This window comes from Equus asinus, chromosome 1 (genome assembly GCF_041296235.1).
Source record: "Equus asinus isolate D_3611 breed Donkey chromosome 1, EquAss-T2T_v2, whole genome shotgun sequence".
NCBI classification, from domain to species: domain Eukaryota; kingdom Metazoa; phylum Chordata; class Mammalia; order Perissodactyla; family Equidae; genus Equus; species Equus asinus.
The window spans coordinates 101,128,652-101,152,198 of record NC_091790.1 but is presented as its reverse complement, the minus strand read 5'-3'; the positions used below and the strand labels follow the sequence as shown (position 1 = coordinate 101,152,198).

The following is a 23,547-nucleotide window of genomic DNA, read 5'->3' as shown; positions in this document are numbered from 1 at the left end:
CACAGGGCCCAGCACAGCACACGCCTGTGTACGGAGGCCCACCTGAGCCAGCGTGCAGAGGTGGGGCTGTGTGGTCAAGGGGTCCGATGGGCAGAGTCTCAGTGCCGCAGCCCGCCCGCTGGGCTGTTGGCAGAATGTTTGCTGAGCGCCGGGTAGGTGGCCTCAGGATGCTGAGCAGAGGGCCTATTGTGCGGCTGTCTGGGCCTGGTGGAGGCGGGTGTAAGGCCCCCCATTTCCTGTCCTAGAGGTGCCACCTTGGGCGAGATGCCTGCCCTCTCAGGCCTCAGTGTTCTCATCTGTAAGTGAGCATATCATGGTTCATACGTCACTGGGAAGTGTGGGGTGCATTGAGGTGGGCTGGTGAGGGGCCTGGCTTATTCCCATGGTGATCCTCGCATCAGCCCCTCGGATCCCCTTGGCTGGCCCCCACCCCATCTGTCACAGACAGGCCACCACTGCAGGTCTAATTCAGAAACAGCGTTTATTGAGGTGGCCCTGAGGGCCTGGCACTGAGCCACAGCTGCCGGCGCCTCCAGCTCACTCCTCCTTCTCGTCCCCATGGGTGATGATGTAACACAGGGACTTGTAGTCGATGTTCCCTGCCAGGTCCATGGGCGTCAGGGCAAACATCTGCTCCACCTGGGGGAGGCACTGGGGGAGCTCCTGGCTCCAGGCACAGCCCAGCCAGGGAGGCCTGGGGAGCCGGCGTGTGACCTAAGGGAGACCTATGACCCTTCTCCTTGCCCTCTGGGGCTGCATTTTGGCCCTTAGCCTTTTCAGCCCCAAACCCAAAACTGTGAGTTAATGTTTTTCTGTTGTCCGACTTTGACCAAACTGGCGGGGGAGGCGCGATGAGGGCCATGGGTCAAAGGGCCCACCCTGGCCCTGGGGATGCTCCCCTCTCTTCTCTGTGCCGCCCCCACGCCCGCATGTACAGAACCTCTTCCAGATGCTGAAGGTGCCACTGTGCTCCCACCCCGGCCTTTGCACACATGGCTCTCCCAGCCTGGCACACCCACCTCCCTTTTTGACTCCACTTTCTTTACCCTCCAGATCTCAACAGAGACGGAACCTCCTCTGGAAAGCTGGCTCTAAGCCCACAAGGGCAACGGGACACCAGGGCCTCCCCAGTGCCCTGTGGGGTGAAGGGCCCTGCAAATGGGTGGGGGAGGGCTGTTGAAAGAGCCAGGAATTCTCACCTCAGCCGGAGAGAATTTGTCTGCCTGGGTCAGGAGAAGCTGCTTGAACCTGGGCGGGTGGGGAGCAGTGGGAGAGCCCGGGTGAGTGGCTGCACAGAGAGGGGGGAGGAAGGCTCCCATGGTCCAGGTGACCACCCCCCAAAGAGCAGAGAGGACCCAGAGTACAGGCACCACCCTCACAAGGGGCCTCATCGCCCCGCCTGCTTCCAGCACGGCGCCCATCGTCCCCGCAGCTCCCACTCACTCATCCTTGTTCACTACGCCTTTGCCACTGGGGTCAAACATGCGGAAGGCGCTCAGGATGGCTTCCTCGGGGTCTGTCCCTGGGAGGCCAAGGGCACAGGTGAGCACCCACGTCCCGAGCTCCCCAACCCCATCCAGGAGGGACCCAGGGTGCAGGGGGAGCCCTCCACGTCCCAGAAGAGGTGGGCTGAGGGTGTTCCCTGATACAAAGTGTCCTTCGGGGCCCAGAGAGACCAAGATGGGCTGTCCTCCTGAGAGGGGCAGGCCTGACTGGGATTCGGGATTTGGGAGTGGAGGCTGAAAGCACCTTTTCCATCCCCGAGTCAGGACTTGGGTGACCAGCGCCCATGGGTCTGGGAAGCAGGGGTGGGCTCCACATCCCCTGGGTGGGCAAGGGCCAGGTGGGGTCCAGGCAGGGTTCAAGCTCGCTGCCTGGCCAGGGGGCTCCAGACCTGCCCCAGGCTCACCGTTGAGCTTCTCTCCGAAGAGCGTGAGGAAGACGGTGAAGTTGATGGGGCCCTTCCCCTCCTGCAGCATGGCGTCCAGCTCCTCTTCTGGGACACTCACCTTCCCTGGTGGGGGTAGGGGCATGAGATGGACACAGGGACCCTGGGTGTCCACGAGTGCGGCCCAGACTGCCCTCCCCTCCTTCCCAGGTAGGGGCAGCTCTGAGTGGCGGAGGAGAGGTGCAAGTTAGGTGTGACTGGGCAGAGGCAGGTGTGAGGAGACGGCAGGCTGGGTGGGAGGCAGGCACCCACCGAGCTGGGAGTAGGTCTCCCGAAGGTCTGACTTGCAGATGATGCCATCCCGGTTCTGGTCTATGCAGCTGAAGGCCTGTGAGGTAGGGGGCCACAGTCTCCAGTTGGGAGCAGCCCCCACCCCAGGGAAGGCAGGGGGTGGTGGGAGGAGCAAGGACAGAGGCCAAGACGACTGACCTACAGAGAAGAGGGGTATATGCGGGGCGGGGGCTTCAGGATGGGTCCCAGGCTGTTGGGGGTGGGGCACTCACTTCCTTGAACTCCTGGATCTGGGCTTGCTCGAACATCGAAAAGACGTTGGAAGAGCCACGTTGGGCCTGCTTGGTGGCCCCGGCCTTGCCCCTGGTCCCCGCCTTCCTGCTGGCCTGCAACACTGTGGGTGGGGAGGGGTCCTCTCCCTGGCTCCCCAAAGACCCCACAGTGCACACCCCCAGAGCATTGCAGGAGAGGCTGCTTCAGAGTCCTCTTCCTGTCCCTGGAGACCACCTCTCTGGGATCAACACAGGCACAGAAATGGCTGGCTCTGCTCCCCCAGCCCAAGGGACCGTATCTGGGAGGCCTCTGGCCTCACATCCCCCGACCTGGCACTCACCATCTTCTCTCTGCGGCAGCCTGGTTGCCACGAGGGGCCCACAGCCCCTTTATGTCTCAGCCTTATCACCTACAACACCAAATAAGGACAGGAGGAGAGGACAGGCCCAAACTTGGCAGCCCCCGTCTGGGCTGGGGGAAGACAGGGCCCCAAGCAGATTCCAGCCACATTCCTGGTGACCTCTAGGCCCCCAATCTGTAAAATCCGGGTGTCCACCCATTCCGGCAGCACCTCCTGAGAGCAGAGCGGGCTCACAGCTCTCACCACTCTATGTGCTGCTCCCCTCCTCTGACTGTCCCTCCTGCAGGTCCAGCCCAGAACCTGTCCAGTCCAAGAGGACAGCGGGGGCAGGGCTGGCCTGGGGCCCCCACTGGGCTTGGCAGGGCAGTGGGTGGCACTGAAGTTGGTCTCTGGCCTGAGACCCCCAGGGATTCCCAGAGGTTTTGGTGAAGATGCTTGGCCCTGACCTCTCGCCCCTCTGACCAAGGCGCAAAAAGCAGCCCTGAGCTGGCTGTGACCCCAAACAGAGCCTGCACATGATGCTTTTGGAGCAAGAGCTCTGCCTCCATCCCTCGGGAAAGTGGGTCGAGAGTCCCTCGTGTGGGGCTCCACCGCGGAGCAAGGGGCCCGGGTGCCCTACACTGTGCCAGAGCAGCAGCCTCATGTCTCCTTGCAGGCCCAGGGCACAGAAGGACTGGAGGAAAGGGGACCTTCTAGAGCAGAAGGAGTGGGCCGCTGGCTGGCCCCCTGAACCTGGCTCTGCCAGGCTGCCCTGTCTGGCTGCCCCGCCACCCGGGAGTGAGGCCAGATCCTGCTGGTTGGTGTGAGGAATGCAGAGAGGTTCTTATCCCTCAGACCCAATGTCCCTTTGGTACAACAAGTAAGTGTTTCATAGCACCTCCTTTGCTCTCCTGAAATGAATTTTATAGGACATATAATTTACCTTCATAGACAATTTTGAAAATCAATATAATGCCCTGATGTGTAACATAAAGGAAAACTAGGAAGTAATCTATATTCAAATGAGATCTGATATGTGAATGCTCAAACATGGGTACATTAGTACCAATAATGAATTGGATGCTTGCGCAAACTTCTGATGCATAATTTAGAGTCGAGAGAACTAAAAAGACCGGAAGCAATTCCATAAGAGACACACCAGAAAACAAGAGAACATCTCAAGGGGGGTTTGACTGCTCAAGATCACAACTTTGGGTTAAGCTCTGAATGAAACGACACAGTCGGTAGTTTCTCTCATTGAAAACTGAGTGGATGTTAAAATCCTACAAATACTCCACAGCCCTTATACCCAGAGATAAAGAACACTGGACAAGGCCATGCTCTAAACTTTTAAAACTTTTAATTAAAAAAACCCACACTGTCCCAGGTTGGGCATGGAGAGGTTGGTGCGGCACATGGAGGTCTGGTGAGACGAGAAGCCTGTCTGGGCCCTCCCGGGTGCCCCCAGGCCTGCCTGTGCTGGGGCCTGGGCTCCACCTCTTCCAGGGCCCCTGGGTAGGGGCTTTGCATCTCCTGTGAGGGTCCATCCCAGAACCCCAAATCACTCAGGGATGGCACTATGGGAGGGAAAAGGCTGCCATCTCCAGGCTTTGAGTGTACCTGCAGCCTCCCCTCCCACCCTACCCGCTGGTAGCCCAGGCCTACGTCTAGGTCTGGCTGGCCCCAGGGGGACTGCGGGTGGGGGTGGGGGGGGGCTGCCTCCCCAATTAGGCTGAGTTCCCAGGGAAGACAGGCCGCAGCAGAGGGCACCCGCTTCCCAGAGCTGGGCTGAAAGCTCCGAGAGGCAGGCAGTGCAGAAACGCAACAAAGTCCTGAGTGAGTGACTCCTTTCTGGGTCCTCCATTACAGAAAGAAAGGCAAGGGACATTGGGGGTCTCCATTCGTGCTCATCCAGCCCCCAACCCAGTCAGGGCCCCAGGGCTGTCCCACCAACTGACTCTGAGAGAAGAGGGCTGCCCAGGTCCCACATTCCCCCTGCGGACCTTTCCCCATCTTCTGGGGTGGCAGGGGGGATAGGAGGCATCCATGGTCCTTACAAGGAGAGGCCTCTTGACCCCCCAGGCCGGGAGCATCTGTGGGGACCACGTTCCCTGGAGCTCAGGTCCAGCGCCGGCGCCAGCCTCCTCCTTGCCACGCCGCCTCGGTTCTCACTGGCCCAGCATGCAGGCCTTCTTACAGGCCACCGCGGAGATCAGGGCCGCGCCCCGGCCGCTGCCCTCCTCCGACTCGATGAAGGTGATCTCGCAGTTGGGCGTCAGCCTGCGCACGCTGGCGTGGAACCGCTGCTTGAAGCTGAGCAGGGGGGAAGCAGAGCTGCCGAACCTCCTCCCTGCGCTCCCAGCTGGCCTCCCCCCGCCTCGGACCCACCCTCCAGAGCCGGTCACGCTCACTGAAGGCAGCCACAGGGGATAAGCCTAGGGGACCCTTCCCATGGGTGTGAGCCAAGGGGGACGAGAGAGAAGAATCCTTGGGGCCTCAGAGAGGGTCCTTCTCGGCCCGCATTTCCTAAGCGGGGACTGCGGTCCGGCTGTGCCCTCAGGACGCGCTCCCACGACGGGGAGGCGGGGCGCGGCGGGGTGGGCGGATGGCTGCGGGGCGCACCTTGGGTGCAGCTTGTACACCGAGCCGTCTACACCCACGGTGATGCGCATCACGTCCTCCCTGCGGCTCTCGCGCATGCGGTTGATGACGGCCGCCAGCCCCGCGGAGCACATGTGCGCGGCGCGCGTGGACACGCTCTCGCAGGCGCGGCGCACGATGTCGCAGTCCGTGCCCGAGGGCCTCAGCCCCAGCGTGCTCAGGATGTTGTAGATCTGCTTGCGGTCGCCCGAGTCGCTGCGGGGCGGGGGCGGGAGGGCCGAGGGCGTCGCTGGAGGGTCGGCCCCAGCGGCGACCTCTTCTCCAACCCCTGCCGACCTCACCCAGGTAAAGCGCTTGGGGCTCGGGCTCCGGAGGGGAGCACGTCCGATTCCGCAAGGCACCAGCAGTAACCTGGTCATGACTCCACTGTTTAAGCCCTGGGTATCCGCTCTAAGGTAGGCGACACTGCCGCGCCTCAAGGCTGTTGCGTGGATGAAGTGAGGAGATGTCCGCGGCCCATGGTGGGGACGCGCGGGCTGCTTCCACTGCCCGGCGGCGGGTTCCACCGGGGGCAGGAGGCCACCCCCGCCCCCTTAAGCTCCGTCCGGCTCCCCATCCCAGGACCTCACCCTCCCCCGCACCCCCCCGCATCGCCCCCTCCCCGGCCGAGCGCCCACCCCCAAGCCTCACCCGCAACCCCGCCCCTTGTGTCCCTGTCCCGGACCCCGCCCTCTGCGCACTGCCCCCTGTACCTGCCCCACCGTCCGCTCCACCCACGCACCTCTCGACTTGCGACACCAAGCGCGTCTCGAAGGCGCCGCGCGTGCGCAGCTGCTCGGAGGCCTCCCCGTGGAAGAGCAGGTTCTCGTCCACAAGCTTGAGCAGCACGAGCCGCACCAGCTCCCCCATGTACTTGCCGCCGATGAGCTTCTCATATCTGGACAGGGGGCGGCCGGGTCATCCCCAGCAGGGAGGTCCCACGCGCAGGCGGAGCTCGGGAGCCTGCCCCACCGCCCCCCACCGTGGCCATGAGGCGGCCATCTGGGCGCTGTGACACCCACCCTTGGCAAGCCTGGGTTCGTGCCCGTTCCCTCATTTATGAGCGGGGGGCTTTAGGACTACAGGGGTGAGGAACCTGCTTTGGGGCCTCGAGAGTGGCCCAGCCCCTCTGATGGGCCTTGCGCTGAATCCCCTTTAGTCCTCCCACATCCTGTGATGGGGTGCTGTTCTCATCGCTCGGTTGCAGTTGGGAAAACGACAGCTCCGGCTCCGAGGCGCTGGTGACCAGCCTGGGCGCCCCCCTGCCGCCCCGCTGGGGCTCTGCGCTCCTGAAATCCACGGAGCTGACCGCTGGTGCCGGCCGGCGTCTGCGAGCCTTCCTATTTTCATCTAGTAGTACATTGAATACTACTGATCTAGCGGAGGGTTATGAGAGTCAGAGAGGAAGCTAGCCACGGAGTCAGCCAGCACGTGCCTGGCGCGTCTGTTAGGCGCCTAATAAAGGGTGGCCGTGACTCCGACAAGCTCTGTGAGGGCTGGTTCTCAAGCTGTGTTGTGCGAGCCCGCAGCGTTCCCCAAAATACAGCTGTCCGTTCTGTGAACCTGGACGGATCTGTCTGTACTTTGGGGAACTCTGGGTTAAACCCAGTTAATGTTCCTGGGGGCGTCTCAGAGCCTTCCTGCCCCCTGTCCAGGGGGCCAGGTCCCGGCTCATCCATGCACAGACTGTCTTTTTGAGGACTAAACCTTCACATCTCTCACTGTTCCCGGTTTACAGAGGGCCACGACATGCGTGGGAGCTGGAGGAGGAGACGAGCCGGCTTACGAGGGGGTTGTCAGTTTGCTTTTCCCCAGAGCTGTTTAAAAACAAGCCTATTATCTGCGTGGCCGGCCCCATCTGCCGCCCCAGCGGGCTGGGGGAGGGGCGCGCCTTACAGCTGCTGGCCAGGGTTCAGGGAGTTCTCGTCCACCACGCGGTCGTACTCCAGCAGGAACTCGTCCAGCTCGCCCGCGTCCCCGAAGGCGCCCCACTCGGTGTTGACGCACATGCGGCCCTCGTCCCCTTCCACCAGCTCCACGTTCTGCATCTCCTCCATGTAGCAGGCGTTGCAGCCGGTGCCTGTGGGGCGGCAGCGTCACGCCCCAGCTGCCTAGGGCGGGGCATGGCACCTTCCTGCGACCTTGCCTCTCCTGGATGTCTCCCCATCCCTGAGTAGGCGCTGGTTCCTGCAGGCGGGAAGCCCTTTGGGACCCTGTCTTCCCAGCTTCCTTGAGCTCTCCACACCCACCACTGTGGAAAGGTTTCCCTGCATCCCTGGAGCAGAGGAAAGGTGGCTTTCTCACGCACCAGAAGACCTGGGTTTGCTGTGTGACCTCAGGTAGATAAGCCCACCTCTCTGGGCTCTTCCTCTTCCCTAGGAGGGGATGGTAACACCTTCTCCTCCCATTTCCTGGGTAGTTGGGAGGATTGAGGGAAACATGTGTCAAAGTGCTTTGCCAACTAGAGATAGGTGTGGGATGTTATGATTTTATCTTCAGCACTGAGCAGAGTAACCAAGAGTGTTTGCAGAGCAGATGTGAGCACAGGCCGCCCGCTGCCATCTCTGCTCCAAGAGGGGTATGCCTGAGGCCAATGGCTGCAGAACTCAGGTTGTGGTGCCCCAACCCCACTGCCCCAGGCAGCTGTGGAGGAGAGAGCGGGGAGGATGGCCAGGGCTCCTGGAGCTCCTGTCTAGGTGGTGGCCTTAATGACAACTTTCCATCTGAAAGGCGAGGATGAAAGGAGAAGGTGTGACACACAAGAGGAGAGACACAGCAGGTCAGGCTGCAGCTCAGGACACAGACATACAACTGCAGGTGGGGTCCTAAGAACACAAATATATAACCTTTCAGGGCTAGCTCCGAAGGGCCCAGCAAAGCAAACAACTTTACCCCCGACTTTCTGGGTAACCAGGGCACAGAGAGTCCAGAAAAAACCCTGCATGCCTGTGTGCCCACGGGCTAACTGATGTGACAGGATTGCTTTTCAGTACACGCTCGTTGTAACACCTTGGGAACTTCTGGGAAAGGCCGTTGGTCAGTGTGGAAAGCCCCGGAGGCCGGCACTGCCTCCCTTCCTGGTACCTGCCTTTACTTCTGGCAGGGCAGGCTGCTGCCCTGGCCAGGGTTAGACCAACCGGGAAGGAATGATGACTTTTGCTTATCCTCTTCCACTTGGACAAATCCGTCCAGTTTGGTCAATTTACCAGATAAGGTGTTTTAATTAAATCCTGATGGACTAAGCGGACATGCAGCTGGTGTGCCATCTGATGCAGTGACCTCCACGTGTTGAAATGCTTCCTACCAGTAAATAGCGCCTGCATTCAGGACAACATTGCTGTTCCCCAAGACTGTCTGGGGCTCCAGCACCTGTGGGGTTGGTGCCTGGCACATAGGCCCTGCTCCGGCCATCACTGATTGCTCAGGACTTTGGCCTTAACTCCTCGGGGCCCGAGGCAGAGGCAGGAGGAGGCCTGTGCACCATGCTGTAGACAGGGCAGCCTTGGCGCTGTCTTTTGACAGCAGAACCTTTTGAGGTGGCAAGGCCCCTGGATAGGGCAGGGCACGCGTTCTTACCCACAATCATGCCAACCTCACACCGGCGGTCTTCATAGTAGCAGGAGATCATTGTGGCCACAGTATCATTCACCATCGCCACCACGTCCATCTCAAAGTCCTGCCAAGAGGCGCAGAGGCAGTGGTGATAGGGCTGGGGGTCTCGACTCAGCCTGCTCTGGGCTGGTCCAGCCAGGTGAGGGAGGACAGGATTCCTTCCTGGGGGGACGCCCAGAAGGCCCTCCCCGGCATCCTGGCCTCGGGGGAGAGTGAGGGGGATCCAGGGCAGGGGCAGGGGCAGGTGCCGCCTCACCCCTCTCCGTTTGATGGCGTCTCGCAGGAGCCCCACAATGTTGTTCCCTTCTGCTCCAGAGGCCTTGAAGCCCTTGGTCCAATTGAGAAGGATGCCCTGAGAGAAGAGGAGGGCCTCTGTGGCTGCTGACGAATGCTGGGGGCAGGGGTGAAGGGAAGGGAAGCTAACTCGGACGACAGGGACACGCACCCCACTTTAGAGTCGAGGAAACTTAGGCTCAAAGCAGCCACATAACTTTGAGAGGCACTGGAGACCATTCTCCACAAACATCTCGTATTTCTGCAGGGCTGGGTCCCAGCCAATTTCAGAATCTTTGTATGGTAAAGCCCAGAGACGTCTCCCAGAGCAGGATGCGATCCGGAGGGGAGTGGCCCTGAGTAAGATCGGGCTTCTCTCCTATAGCGCACCCTCTGCATGTGAAGGAACCATCTGGAGCTCTGTATGCTGTGGGGACTGGGGCTCAGAAAACCAACACGAGCTGTTGCTCCAGCTGCCATTCTGCTGTGAGTACCGAACTGGCTTTCTCTCTGACCCAGAGGTCTCATGTGTTAACTCATGCTGGTATGATTTATACCCTCATGTATATATGACTGTGTAATGTACACGTGTATGATTTACATGTGTGCACATATGATTCACACTCATGCATCTAAAATTTACATCCATGTGCATGTCCAATTGGTGTGTTTATGTATGTATGCATGTAAAATTGAGGTCTGTATATAATTTCTGTATAATTGACGTATGTATATATATCTGTATAATTTATGTTTGTATAATTTGTGTGTATATGTATGCATGTATGATTTACATGTGTATATATGTATGTGTAACTTACTTGTGTGCGTGTGTGTATAGTGTAGCTGTGGCAGACTAACTTGCCAGCTCGCAGGCGAGGTGAAACCGCAGCCCTGCACATTTCTGTCTCCGCCACAGGTGGTAGAGGAGGTGACGACATGCGGGCATGCTGGAGCCCACCTGCCCGAGTGTGGGCCTCAGGTTGTCACTTCCTGTCATGGGCAAGTTGCTAAGCCTCAGTCTCCTCGTCTTTCACGGGGGTGATCATAGTGCACGCCTCGCAGGGTGTGGGGGGGCAAAGAATAGGGATCCACTAAGGTTACTTCCCGAAGTCCCACAGAACGTAATAGATGGAGCCACGGTTTGGATCTTTCCCAACTTGGGTGGCTGCATCTGGAGGCAGCACAGGGCAGAGTTCACAAGGTGCCTTTCTCTGGGGTGCATGTCCATCCGTCTGTGCGTCCATCCACCTCCTCCCCCACACACCCCTGCACCTGGCCCTACCTTGTCTATGTCTTCATGCCTCACGGGAAAGGAGAAGGTGAAGCCCAAGGGCAGCTTCTTGTGCTTCATCTGATGCTTGTCCAGGAAGTCAGAGATGCACTCGGAGATGTAGTCAAAGAGCTGGAAGAGCCATTTGACCACAGAGGGTGGGCCAGCTGCAGCCCCCTGGGGCCTCGAGCCTGACGTGTTCCTCAGCCCATGCTGAGGCATCAGGCCCCAGGAAAGCAAAGCCTCCGGGCCTGACCTCAGTTCCCCTGTCCTGATCGCCACTGCTTGTCGGGACTCAGGCCTGAGCTTCACCCAATGCCAGAGTCCGGGCAGCCCCCAGGACAGGGTGACACCAGGACCGGGTTGGTCCCAGCTCAGCTGTGTTCTGTCAGCCTGACCTTCTCAGCTGGACCCAGTAAGATCTGGCCTCAGACACAGAGGGCAGAGGCATATCCCTGGTCATAACTATGATTTCTGTCTCCAGCACCCAGAGTGTCCTTTTCGTCCTCCGGCTGTCCTGGCTGCCCTACCCCTGCCCCTGCCGAGGACCAGCCCCCACCCCACTCACGTGGGCCTGTCCGCAGAACTGGGCATTGCTGAGAGCTCTGCTGATTGACTCAGCTCCCTGCTGGGTGCCGGGGACCAGTGAGGCACCCACACCACCCCTGCTGCCTTGATTCATGCCCAGTGCCAAGCATTTAGGGGTGTGGTGAGGACCAGGCTGCCATGGGCCTCCTGCCTTGAAACCCTGCCACTCAGGGGATCAGCTCTGGTTCTGTCCACCTCCCCCCAGGGTTCATTCTACTTCTGTTCCCCCTCCTGAGTCCTCCCTGAGGTCAGGATGGCCTTGCTGCCTGCGCAGACATTATGATTGCAGTCACCCCACTTGGTGTCCATGCTGGTGCAGAGCAAGGGGCGATACATGGGGAGGGGGTGGAATGTGTGGGCTGCATGCTGGCTGGACCACCGTGTTCTCTTAGCTACCCTGTCATGTTTCTGATCCTTCTGGGAAACTGGGCAGGGGTGTAACCTGCTGGGACCATGCCCAGTGGCCATCCACCTAGTCCTCTCAGCTGCCTGCCTGGGCCCTCTGAGGCTGGGTGACCCTCCTGCCTACAGCTGCCCTCCCACCCCTGGTGGACTGGTGGGCCTTCCCACCAAGGCTAGCTGAGTTCTGAGATCCGGGGTGGTCTTGACCCTAGCCCCCAGCCCCCGGCCCAAGCTGCTCACCATCTCGGCGGTGCCCGTCATGGCGTCCTCGGGGATGGAGTACATCTGGTGCTTAGTTTTCACACTCCACTGCCCCGCCTCGCCCTCCCCCACCTTCACCAGCATCACCCTGAAGTTGGTGCCGCCCAGGTCCAGGGAGAGGAAGTCCCCGACTTCTGCAGCCACAGGGAGAAGCACATCAGCCTTAGGGGCACCACCTGGCAGGACCCCCAAGACCAGGGAGAGCAGGAGGGGACGGCACGGGGGGTCCAGAGCAGCTGGACCTGGGGCTGTCAAGGCCAGACATCTGGGGAACCCCCGAGTAAACTGTGGAAGGAGTCGAAGCTGAACTGGGAAAGTCGCTGGGAGCCCTCTGCCTTGGACTGAACTCACCCCGAGCCCAGGGCCCAACTGAAGACCTAATGAAACGACCCAGTCTCAGGATCAGGCTGGGTGTCCCCCAAGTGACCATGGGGAACCAGTTTCCCATTGCGACTTGAAAAAAGCCAGTTTTCCTGAGACTGGGGCTGGGCCAGCGGAGCCGAGGGTGAGAACTGGCCCGTGTCTGGGGCCCAGTGTGTTTGCGACTTGTCTCAGGGCTGCTGGGGTCAGTCAGAGCCGCTAAGAAGGGCCAGGGGTACCTCTTCCTGCTCGGGCCTGGGGACAGCTGCCTCCAGATGAGGAGCTGCCATTCCCACGTGGGTCCCATCCCTGCCTGGCCCTGGCCCACAGTACCTGAGCCTTCCGGGGTGGAGCGCACGTAGGTGGGCAGCATCTTCACAGTGGCTTCCTCGTGGGTCTCTAGCCTCAGGCCTCGGTCCATCTCCTCCTGCATCCGCCTCATCACCTTCTTCAAATCCTCCTCCTGCAGCTGGAACTCTGCCAGGATCTGCTCCGCCTGCACAGGGAGAGGGCATGGGTGTGTGGGGGAGGTGGGAACCAGGCATTTCCCACACACCTAGAGGGTCTCCTTTGCCCTCTGACCCTGGGTCCAGGATAACCCATTGTTTCAAACTACCACAGTTAAGACCAGTTGAAAAGTTAGAATAGCAGAGTTCTACGAGCAGCCTCTAAGCAAATGTGACCTGGAGTGTGCTGGAGGGTGAGGGGCAGAGGGCAGATGTGGCGCCTCCCTTTGTGTCTCAGATTCCGCCGATGGGAGGAGGGAGGCGCTAACCTGGAAAGTGGATGAGACAGGGGCTGGAAGAGCGTGTCTGGAGGAGACAGGCAGCTGGCATTACTGTCTAAAAGATCTGGTCATTCTCCCTCCAGGAATTTATGCTAATGGAACAAATGGGCAAGTGTGCACAAATGTGTCTAAGGGATAGTCAAGGGAACACTAGTTAGAGGTGAAACTGGTTAGGGGTGTCTGGTTGACGAAAGCATGGCGGTCCCTAGCATGGAAGACTCTGTAGCCGTCAGAGGGAGGAGGGTCCCTATGCATTGACAGGGGGAGGCCTGCATGCAGAAAGTTCGGATTCAATTATGCCATTCCCGTGAGCATGGGTGGCCCGGGCTCAGTCTCCTCCAGCACCTTCCAGGGAGTGACCGCTCACCCCTCCATGGTGGCCCGAGGTCAGGCTGTGAACGCAGCTGCCCATACCCATGTGTCCCCAGTAAGTGGGACCCTGCATGTGGACAGCGGTGTGGCTGCCCCTTGCCTCTTTCCCACATATCCTGGAGAGAAGAAGGTTACTTTAATTCACTGGTTATTTGGACCAAAAAGGAAAGGAAAGCTACTCTGATCAAAGCCGTGGGTCCACTTTTCACAGAAGCTCACTCTCTTCACGGCCGTCTCCCCGTAAGCCCAGGGCCGGAGATGCTCTGAATTCCAGCCAGGAGGGAACACAACCCTTTGCCCCTTCTTCCTCAGTTTTCAGAGCCCACATTTCGTTGGAGAAGGTAGCACATTAAAGGAAGGCAGCCCCTGCCCAGACCCAGGGACAGCCCGGGGTGGGGGGGGGGGGGGGGGCGGGGCGCTAAGCCAAGCACAGCGATCCTCTCCCCTTCTGCTGGTGATTTGGTTTAGAGCTGGGCCTGTGGCTCCGTTCTGGCCGACGACAGGTAAAAGGAAGCCTGATTTTAGCAGGAGGGGGCTTTCTGGGGAGGTCAGTGCCCCCACACTTAAAATTTAAACCCAGGGAAGGTCACAAAGGGATGGGGCTGACAAAGTCTATGACAAAACACAGAATCAAATGCCAGTGTTTGCTATGCCATCTGCAGCTCCGGGCACAGGATCAGAGTAGCCCACCCCAAGGCTGTCCCCACGGGGCTCAGCCCTGGAGAAGCCTTAGCGCTCTGTGAAACCATCCAGGCTGTCCTCAGAGGCCCACACCTACAACCTTTGCCTCTTTTGTCTGTCTTTCACACACTTTCAAATGTAAAATGCGCCAGGAAGTAATAGGAACATTACCATCTGCTGAATTCCTCCACTATGCCAGACCCTGAGTTGAGTGCATTACACAAGCTGCCTCACAGCATGTGAGGGGAGGTACTGGCATCTGCCCATCTTCTAGGTGAGGAAAAGCTTAAAGAAGTTATTTGTGCAGGCACATGTAGCCAGCACGCTGCGGTGGGACCAGCACCCACAGCCACGCACAAGAGGACTGCTGTCAGAAGTCCTTGAGAGGCAGCCCAGCATCTCCCCCGAGACAGACTTGTTCAGAGGGACAGCTTATAAGACATCCACGGGCTCTTAATAAAAGTGATGCTGATCCTGCAAAGGTCCAGCCCTCGGGCTCTGCTGGGCTCCATCCTCTGTCCTGGCAGCCCCTCTCGTGGCCATGAAGCTGGACTCATGAGGGGCCTTGGACCAAAGGCTAGACCCGCTGTCAAAGGGGCCCTGACACTGACTGTGGGCAAAGCCAGAAAGTGCCCTCCATGGAACCCCAGAAATCACACGAAGTCGAACCTCCTAGTCAGGGAGCAATTTGGAGTTGCTATCTGAATTTAATTTTGATCTAGCAATTTCTCTCCTAAGAGTCTTGCAAGCACTTAAGAAGCACCTGCAGTGTTGGGACAGTGAGGACTCAACAGGACCCATATCCACCAGTAGGGACTTTACATGGACGCCGGGACACCACCTGACAGGACCTCTGGGGCCTTTGCAGGAGACACGTCTGAGCATGAGTGAAATAGGGAGACGGGACCTTTGCTGGACTTGATTCCATTCTGTAAATAAAGTTGGATCTGATTTGTCCTGTACAATATTCTCAAAAGCTTAAATTTGCTGCCAACGTTTAAATAGAGACACTTTTACAGAAAAATCTGGATTGGATGGGATTTCTGTAAAAGCAGGTCTGCATTCTCACTGTTGCTGTGGGGAGACTGCATGGGGTGGGGGAGCCTGCGGGAGACACCCTGTCATATGCCCTCACACTGTGTCCTGACCAGGCCAGGCACTGTCCACACCATGGGGGACTCCCTCACACACACTTGTGCCAATTCCCTGTTCCCGGTGGGCACAGGTTGGGGGAGTGGTTCTGGAAGGTTCTGGGGCCGCAGTCCAATATTCCAGGTGGTCACAGGCTGACAAGGGCCTCTGGCATACCTCACCTCTGGAAATCACGTCTTGCCATGGGGAGTGTCCTCCATGCTGGGTGCAAGCCCCTTTCTCAGGTGCATGGGGGCTGTGAACACCGTACTCCATCAGCATGCAAGCCCAAGAGGAGGGCACTCCCACCTGTGTGGTCCCCTCAACCCTCAAGGCTGTGTGTCTGGGGGGCATGGGTGAGGTTAAAGTCAAGGGGGCAAGGTCTGCCTCCCAGACCCCTGGGAATGATCCCAGGAGCCGGCACACGTACCAGGCCGTGCTCCAGCCTCCTCTTATCTCCTTTATCCGGTTCTCCCTTATCCTGCTTAAATCACCAGGGACACAAGTACTTCGTTATCTCATTTCTTACAAATAAGGAAACTGAGCACAGAGGTGCACTTTCCCAAGCCCACAGAGCCAGAAGGCTCAAAGCCCACCCCCTACCCCGATGGGCTGCCTCCTGCCTGATTTCAGGGCCCAGGCCCCCAGCCCTTCCTGGAGCCAAGACCCCAGCTACAAAAGTCTCTTTTGAGTTTCATGCTGGGTGTCTGTGTCAGCTGGCTTAAAGGACTTGCCTGAGCAGTCTAGGAAATGTGGGGTGCTGCCTGAGGAGCTCAGAGAAGTCGCCCCTTCTCCCCTCCCCCCTCAGGCCTCGGGAGAACAAACAAAGCATGGACAGGCCTGCCCCCCGACCCCCTGCAGCTGTGCCCTCGCCTGCTTGACAGGAGGTCACAAGACACATCATCAGGGCTCATGGCTACACCCAGACATTGGGGGGTTCCTGCCCAAACGACCTCCCCACCTCCAGCAGGGCCACCATTGACCCTGTCTCACCAGCAGATTCCCACTGCATGCCAGGCACTTCGCGGGGTGCTGGAGAACAGACAAGACCCCTGCCCTCAGGGAATAACAGAACAGAATCACAGGAACAAGTGAATGGGCAGCAGGTTGCTGGAGAGGAAACGAAGCGGGGAAGAAAAAGAGGTGAGCAGCTGCCGCTCCACATGAAGTGGGCAGGACACCTGCACAGACAGTGCCAGGAGCACAGGCCTGAAGGGAGCTCAGAGGGCAGCCCTGCAGGAGGAGGCCTCACCGAGGGGTGAGAGGCCCAGAGGCTGTCCCAACAAAGTTGGGGGTGGTGAGGAGTGAGAGTCTAGACTTCTTCTGGAGGCCGAGCAGTAACCATCTGCTGACAGATTGAGGCATGGGGGTGAGGAAAAGAAGAGTCCGGGGTACCCCCGTGGGTTTGGCCTGAGCAGCTGGGCGAGGGGTCCCACTCGCAGAGATGGCTGGGTTGGGGTGGGGAAATTGGGAGCTTGGTCTTGGCATGTTGGCATGTCTGTGAGCCAAGGGGAGATTGATGCCAAGCAGCAGTCAGATATGTGGGGCAGGAGCTCAGGCTCCTGTCTCCAGTCTGGCTGGAGATATAAATCAGGAAGCCGTCAGTCTGTGGACAGTTCTTAAGGCCATGGGCCTGGCCAAGGTCTATGGAACACAGGTTGGAAGCAAGGTGAAGGGGCTGAGCTGGTCGGGCAGGGGTGCGCAGGGCTGGGTCCACGGGGCTCGGCTGGCAGGACACTGTGTGGTGCCTCCATCTGACAGATGTGGAGACTGAGGGAAGGCCTGAAGGTGCTTCCCACCCCAGCACAGACTGGGAGTGGCCGGCCTGTGTGGAGCAGGGCCCCTGGGCAAGAGCCCATCCTGGTGACCTGGAGGGCAGTGTGGGCTGGCCATGAGTCCAGCTGCAGCCTGGCCCCTGTGCCCCCAGGCCCTCAGGTAGCTGCGTACTGTATACACAGTGGGTGACCCTGGGCCAGTTGTCCACATACGCCTGGGGGAGAGGATCCCTGATTCACCCTAGACCTGCCACAAGGATCCCAGAGAGCCAAGATGGGAAAGCCCCCGAGAGCCAGAGGACACTGCGCAGTCGGACGTTCCCCACTGCGAAGCACAGGCCTGAGCGCCAGAAGCTCAGGCAGAGAAGGCGGGGCGGGGAGGGGTGTGGTACCCTCAGCTCCAGGAGCAAGTTCCCTAGAAGATGCCGTCCCTGGAGACCCCTCCTCCAGAGGCTGAACTGTGAGTGTCAGGAGGCGGCAGTGGGGAGGGTGCCGGTGACAGGCACAGCTATCTCTTAGCCTGAGTGGCTCCTTCCAAGGAGACAGTGCCATCCAACCTCTACTCTGCCAAACCAACTGCCCTGACTGCGCAGGAAGAACCGACCCCTGCCGTGGCCCTGGGACCCCTTCCCTGGCTTTGAGGTGACCCTTACCAGATTCAAGGTTGTCTGGGCCTGGGTCCTCCTGGCATCCATCGCCATCTTTCTGAGGGGCCAAGAAGTAGGTTTTTTGGGGGTGGAGACACTCCTGCCTGCTCAGACGCAGGGCTGGGCTGCGGCCCCAGAGACTGAGGCCCACCTGTGCAGGTGAGGGCCACCTGGCTGGAGAGGTGCTGGCCGCAGGCCGTCTAGGGCTTCTGCACTGAGAGCACTCAGCAGGCGGCTGCTGAAATACTCTGCCCACTGCCGGGTCAGGCAGGGCCGGAAGGGCAGAGGAGGACTGCAGGGGGTCAGGGTTGACAAGGGCCATGGGGGCAGGGCCGTGGGGCAGCGCCCCAAGCCCTCTGCACACTGGGGTGGGGATTCGCTGCCCAGAGGTACTGGGGAGGAGAGGGAACCAGTCTATCCACCCTCAAGTTCTAGGATGTGCCAGGGTGGGCAGTCACCATGGTGCCTGGGGCAAGGGAGCGCACTGAAGAGCCTGGCAGACAGGGAGGGCGCTATGGAGGGTTTGACCCATGCAGGCGCAAGAGTCCGGCCTCGGTCTTGGGCCACAGGAACCCCTGGCAGATTTTCATACCATCCGGGGTCTGTGCAGCACCTGGGTGCAGAGGGCAGGCTGGTGGCAGGGAGGCTTGGCCTGAGGCCCTGACCAGGGGAGACCCCTCCGGAAGCAGGTGCGGGAGGCTCCTGGTCCAGCATCCCCTGGCAGGGGCAGGGGCGGCAGGGGCGGCGGGGGCGGGGGAGGAGCAGGGGCGGAGGCAAGAGCGGGGAAGTAGGTGGAGGCAGGGTGCCACCTGGATGGCAGCTCCGTCCCAGGGCCGTTCCCCAAAGTAAAAAATGCTAGTTTTCGTCAGGCTCTTCAACGGTAAGTCTTCAAAACCTGCCTCAGAAGCCGGGGAGGTCATCCGGGGGTTTTGGGCTTTGAACGCTGGATGACGCTCAGACAGCGTCCCCCAAGATCGACCGAGCTGCGGCGCTGGTGTGAACTTGTCATGCCGTGGACGTTCCAGCATCTGCCAAGTCTTGCTAAAATTAGCAGGAGCTCCCAAGTGGGCAGAGTCAGGATGGTGGCTGGACAGAATGTCAGGCTCTTCTACCGATTGCCAGTGTGGTCACCCTCAGGAAGCCCTTGACACGACTGATCGCTTTCCGAAAATAGCGCAAAAAGGGCTTCACCAGCCTTGCCTGTGACAGGTCATTGACCCAGCAGCCTCTGGCTCTGAGCTACTGTTTGCACATGGGGTGCAGGGCTCATGCCCAGATTTGGAGTGGGGGGCCTTGTGGACCACCAGGCCAGGCAACAGGTGCCCTTCTCCTGGTCCAAGCACATAGCTCCCAAGAAGAGGATCAGAACACCCTGGCTCTGCCCTCTGGGAGGTGGGAGTGGACAAGGGCGGAGTGAGGCAAATGGACTCCTTTCTGGCTTGCTGGACTTCCAGTGCCCTCTCTAGCCTGCACTTTGACCAGCAAGCACCCTTCCCCAGAGCCCTTTCCTGGTGCCACATCCTTGCTTTGCCCGGCACCTGTGAGGGCAGGAAGGGGTCTGACACCACAGTTCCCCACGCTGGTGAATCCTCCAGAGCCAGACTCTCACACCTCATGCCAGCCTTCTTGTGCACCCAGCACTTGCCCTGTGTCACCGCTTCCTCTTTAGGTGAAGGAGTGACACCAGGGGGTCAGCGTAGACAGAGGAGAGACCTGTCTAGAGAAGAGGGGTCAGGAGAGGAAAGGCCTCAGAGACACCGGCTGGTAAGGGAAGCCCAGGACGTGCTCAGAGTCTTCAGTATCTCACGGGCTGCCCTGAGGAGGCTGGATGAACATGGTTTCTGCTTAGATTTTCTAAAAAAGCCGAGAGCTACCCAGCGATGAACTAGGATGTTCCAGTAGATAGTGAGCTCCCTATTAATGGGGCATTTGAGAGAGTAGAATCAGAGGGACTTTGCCCCATGTCCCAGTTGGGAGCTTCAACCCTTGGTTGCATGATATGAGTTTCTTTTTTATTTATCTCTAGGAAATAATCTGAGGAGTCCAGCGATGGATATTCTAGGTTATTCTTTCTAGGATCGAAAAATGGGACATAACCCATGTATCCAACTATAACAAATTGGTTAAATAAATTATGCTATATTTATATGGAGTCATTAAAAAAGATAAGATTGGGGGCTGGCCCAGTGGCGTAGCAGTTAAGTTTGCATCCTTCACTTCGATGGCCCAGGATTCGCCAGTTCGGATCCTGGGCGTTGACCTATGCACAGCTTATCAGGCCATGCTGTGGCAGGTGACCCACAAATAAAATAGAGAATATGGACACAGATGTTAGCTCAGGGCTAATCTTCCTTAAAAAAAAAAAAAAGGTAAGATTGATTGGCCTCTATTGTCATGAAAAGATGTCCATGATATATTTAAAGAGAATGTGGTGCCTACTCTCCAGTAGAGCCTCCTATGAGCCCCACCTCTGACATTCACCCCCTGTGTAGTCGCCACCCATGCTGAATAGGTCTAGCTGTGTAACTGAAAGGATATTGCAGAAATGATGGAGTGTGACTTTTGAGGCCAGGCCATTGAAGACATTGTGGCTCCTGCCTTGCTCTCTCTTGGATTCTTCACCCTGGGGGAAGCCAGCACCAGGCCATGAGGACACTTAGGTCCTATGAGGAGATCCACTGAGAATAACTGAGGCCTCTTGCCAATGGGCAGCTCCAACTTGCCAGGCAGGTGAGTGAACCACCTTGGGAGCAGATCCACCAGCCCCAGTCGAATCTCCAGGTAATATAGCCCAAGTCAACATCTGGACTGCAATCTCAGGAGAGACACTGAGCCAGAACAGCCCAGCCGAGCCACTCCTGGATTCCTGACGACAGAAACTGTGTGAGATAATAAAAATTTGTTGTTTCAAGCCATTAAGTTCTGAGGCAATGGATGTTACATAGCAACAGATGACTAATACAGAGGGAAAACAGTTATAAAATATAGTATGTCTATTTTTGTCATATATTATATATAATACAAACATGGGAGGAAATACAGCAAATAGTAATAGTAATTATCTTGAAGGTGGAAATATGAGTGATTTTAATTTATTTTCATCTTTGCTTATCTTTATTTTCTATGTTTTTCTGCAATGAGCGTGTATTAATGTAGCAATATTTAAAAATCAAGTTAAAATAACAAAAAGATTGGGCCTTATCTGCTATTTTTGCACAGAAGCTCTGAAGTTCAGATTCATAAAAGTGGAGGTTCACAGCTAAATGGGTCAAATTACCAGATTCCGTATTCAGTGGGAAAGAAAGTGGGGCGCAGAGCTGGGGAGCCCAGTGTGACAGCCCCTCCCCCTGGCCTGATGGCCCTCAGCACCAGCTGGCCACCGGCATGGGCTCCCCCTGTGCTGATGCAACAAGGTCTGGAAGCCAGCACGGTGTTGCAAGTGTTTGCTTATAGCAGGATAGACTGCAGACTGGCTGTGCCCTTGTGTAAGGGCAGGTCAGGGGCCTGGTAGTGGGAGGATGTCAGGCAATGTGGCCAGGATGTCAGGGACAGAGCCAAGTGGTAGATGAGCCAAGAGACAGCAGAGTGCCCTGGGGTTATGATACCCCAGCTAGCGAGTGTCCAGGAACTTCCACATACTGACTGCTGTGCCAGATGCTCTACATGGCTTGTGAGCTTGGGGTGTCATTTTCTATGTGGGGAAATTGAGGCCCATGGGAGTAAAGGGACTTCTTAGATCTCACAGCTGTAAGTGACTTGGCTGGGATTCACCCCCAGGTTCGTGTAACCCTAGGAGTGCTGACAGTTTAGTCTTCCTGACTAGATGGGGGGCTCCTTCAGGGCCAGGCACACAGTGTGGGATCAGGAAATAGCTTCTGGTGCTGCTTCCATGCTGGAGATGTTCAGAGACCTCAACTTCAGGTGGTAGAGATGGGAGTGGCAGCAGCCACCAAGGTCTGCACTGCCCTGTGTTTGCCTTTGACAGCAGGTGGGTCTGGAGGCTGGGACTGCATGTTGGGGGGAAGCCTAAAGGCTGGGGCCATGGGTAGAGTAGAGGCAGAGTATGGGTGAGGGGACAGGCAGCATCCTACATGTTGGCTGGGAAGGAGGAAGCAGGATAACAGTGGGGTGATGCGGGAGCATGAGATCGCCCACCTATCTGAAGACTGACTCTACTGTTCACTGGCTGTAGAACTTGGACAAGACTCTCAATCTTCTAGGCCCCAGTTTTCCCATCAGTAAAGTGGAAGTAACTATTTACCTACCTCACAGGGCTGCTGAGAGGATCCAACGAGATAATACAGATAAGGCTCTTGGCAATACAAGTTGTTCAATAACTTGTAGCTATTTTTGCTACCAAAGGATGCTTTAGCTCCCGGGTCTGAGTTAGGCAACACAGGCTGTCCAAAGCTCTATCTCTATAGTAAGTCTAAGGCCAAACTCCCACCTCTGTGCCCACTTGTTATTTCAGAGTGTTCTAAGGAGACAGGCAAGTGTTACAGCCTCTTTAATGCCCATCCGGCACTAAATCAATGAAGCTTCCTGTCTGAAAAGAGGATGACATCACAGAAAATGGTGGAGTAGGAGGCTCCAGGGGTAAGTCCCTCCACCAAAACAACAATTATGCTAGAAAAATGTGGTCAAAATCAACGATTTTGGAACCTGAGAGCCTGATCAGACACTTACAGTAACTAGAGGGTGTTTGATGAAGGGAGAGTGGATCTGGTGGCTCATAAGTGAGCAGTATGCACAAACCAGCTACCACCCCCATTCCCTACCATGGCCATGGGATGGCACCCATGTTCCTAGAGCAGCTGGCTGGAGTAAGGGTGCATTTGGGTTTACCTGGCAGTTTTCTGAGGGCTCAGCTCAGAGTCGCCTTTGTTTCATCTCCCTCAGGCTGCAGCAGCTTCCCTGGTGGCACCTAGCAGGAGATTTAAAGAGCCATAATGCCAGTTAAAAAAAATTGTGTGTGTGTATGTATGTGTTTTGGATCCAAACATTTATGGAATTCTCTGTCAGGTCACAGGCTGACTGTAGAGACACCAGAACAGAAACTTCAGGGACCACACATGACAAGAAATACAGACTTTGCAAAAAGTTTGGAAAAGTCATTATACAATGGACAATTGCAGCCCTCAACAAGCAACAAAACCAATTCCTATGGAAAGGGAGAATCTGACTTCTGGAGTTTCCACGTTATACTGCTCAAAATGTCCAAATTTCAACAAAAAAAAATTTACAAAGCATACAACAAAACAGGAAAATATGGCTTATTCACAGGAAAAAAAGAATTTGATAGAAACTATCTCCATGGAAACCCAAACATTGGAATTACTAGTCAAAGACATTAAATCAACTACCTTATATATGCTCAATGAGCTAAAGGAAACCATGGATAAAGAACTAAAGGAAATCAGGAGAACAATGTATGAACAGATGGGAAATGACAATAAAGAGTAGAAATTATAAAAAGGAACTAAATAAAAATTCTGGAGCTGAAAAGTACAATAGCTGAAATGAAAAAAATCACTAGAGGGGTTCAGAAGCAGATTTGAGCAGCCAGAAGAAAGAATCAGTGAACTTGAAGATAAGGCAATTTAACTTGTCTAATCTGCCTAGCAGAGAGAAGAAAGAATGAAGCAAAATGAATAGGACCCAAGGCTATGGATACCATTAAATATACCAACATAAGTATTGTGGGAGTTCCAAAATTAGAAGAGAGATGGAAAGGGGCAGAAAAAATATTTGAAGAAATGATGGTGAAACAATTCCCCAAATTTGATGAAAGACATGAATATACATATTCAAGAAGCTCAATAAACTCCAAGTGGGATAAACTTTAAAGAGACCCATACTAAGACACATTATAGTTAAACTGTTGAAAGGTGAAGACAAAGAAGAAATCTTGAAAGCAGCAAGAGAGAAATTGTTACAAAGGATACACAAAAAG

The 23,547-nt window shown here is 56.9% G+C and overlaps 2 protein-coding genes and 1 long non-coding RNA gene across 7 annotated transcripts in view; 1 reads left to right on the top strand and 2 right to left on the bottom strand.

The window, feature by feature from the left end:
* Window positions 1–462: 462 nt before the first annotated feature.
* Window positions 463–2,964, bottom strand: MYL7 (myosin light chain 7). 2 transcript variants are annotated; one of them, XM_014828319.3, is made up of 7 exons: window positions 2,793–2,964; window positions 2,452–2,565; window positions 2,201–2,276; window positions 1,910–2,014; window positions 1,444–1,522; window positions 1,200–1,248; window positions 463–639 (listed from the first exon to the last, which is right to left on the bottom strand). In XM_014828319.3, the coding sequence occupies exons 1-7, from the start codon at window positions 2,793–2,795 to the stop codon at window positions 538–540; spliced, it is 528 nt and encodes a 175-aa protein (XP_014683805.1). In that variant the 5' UTR covers window positions 2,796–2,964; the 3' UTR covers window positions 463–537. The 2 variants fall into 2 exon arrangements, with proteins under 2 accessions (XP_014683805.1, XP_044627067.1); XM_044771132.2 differs by having other exon boundaries at window positions 463–651; window positions 2,793–2,843.
* A 1,164-nt stretch (window positions 2,965–4,128) lies between these two features.
* GCK (glucokinase) overlaps window positions 4,129–23,547 on the bottom strand; it is a 50,582-nt gene continuing 31,163 nt past the window's right edge. The window contains exons 2-10 of one of the 3 annotated variants that reach the window (XM_070504083.1): window positions 12,535–12,697; window positions 11,821–11,975; window positions 10,603–10,722; window positions 9,301–9,396; window positions 9,009–9,108; window positions 7,329–7,512; window positions 6,175–6,330; window positions 5,415–5,648; window positions 4,132–5,105 (exon numbers count right to left, since the gene is read on the bottom strand). In XM_070504083.1, coding sequence (XP_070360184.1) covers window positions 4,961–5,105; window positions 5,415–5,648; window positions 6,175–6,330; window positions 7,329–7,512; window positions 9,009–9,108; window positions 9,301–9,396; window positions 10,603–10,722; window positions 11,821–11,975; window positions 12,535–12,697 — 1,353 coding nt within the window. In that variant the 3' untranslated portion in view covers window positions 4,132–4,960. Of the gene's footprint in view, window positions 5,106–5,414; window positions 5,649–6,145; window positions 6,331–6,528; window positions 6,812–7,328; window positions 7,513–9,008; window positions 9,109–9,300; window positions 9,397–10,602; window positions 10,723–11,820; window positions 11,976–12,534; window positions 12,698–23,547 lie in introns of those variants that run through there. The other 2 variants (XM_044771128.2, XM_070504094.1) reach the window with 2 other exon arrangements.
* On the top strand, window positions 5,729–14,913 carry LOC139044539 (uncharacterized). 2 transcript variants are annotated; one of them, XR_011501520.1, is made up of 3 exons: window positions 5,729–5,848; window positions 9,703–9,803; window positions 14,780–14,913. It is a non-coding gene; the product is annotated as an uncharacterized lncRNA (long non-coding RNA). The 2 variants fall into 2 exon arrangements; XR_011501521.1 differs by lacking the exon at window positions 5,729–5,848 and adding an exon at window positions 7,636–7,771.

Bases quoted from the DNA above. Each gene is read 5' to 3' on its own strand.
- MYL7 (XM_044771132.2), bottom strand. The intron at 2,277-2,451 runs GTGAGTGCCCCA...CCTACCTCACAG, and splicing joins AGATCCAGGAGTTCAAGGAA to GCCTTCAGCTGCATAGACCA. The intron at 652-1,199 runs GTGAGAATTCCT...GAGCTCCCCCAG, and splicing joins ACAAATTCTCTCCGGCTGAG to TGCCTCCCCCAGGTGGAGCA.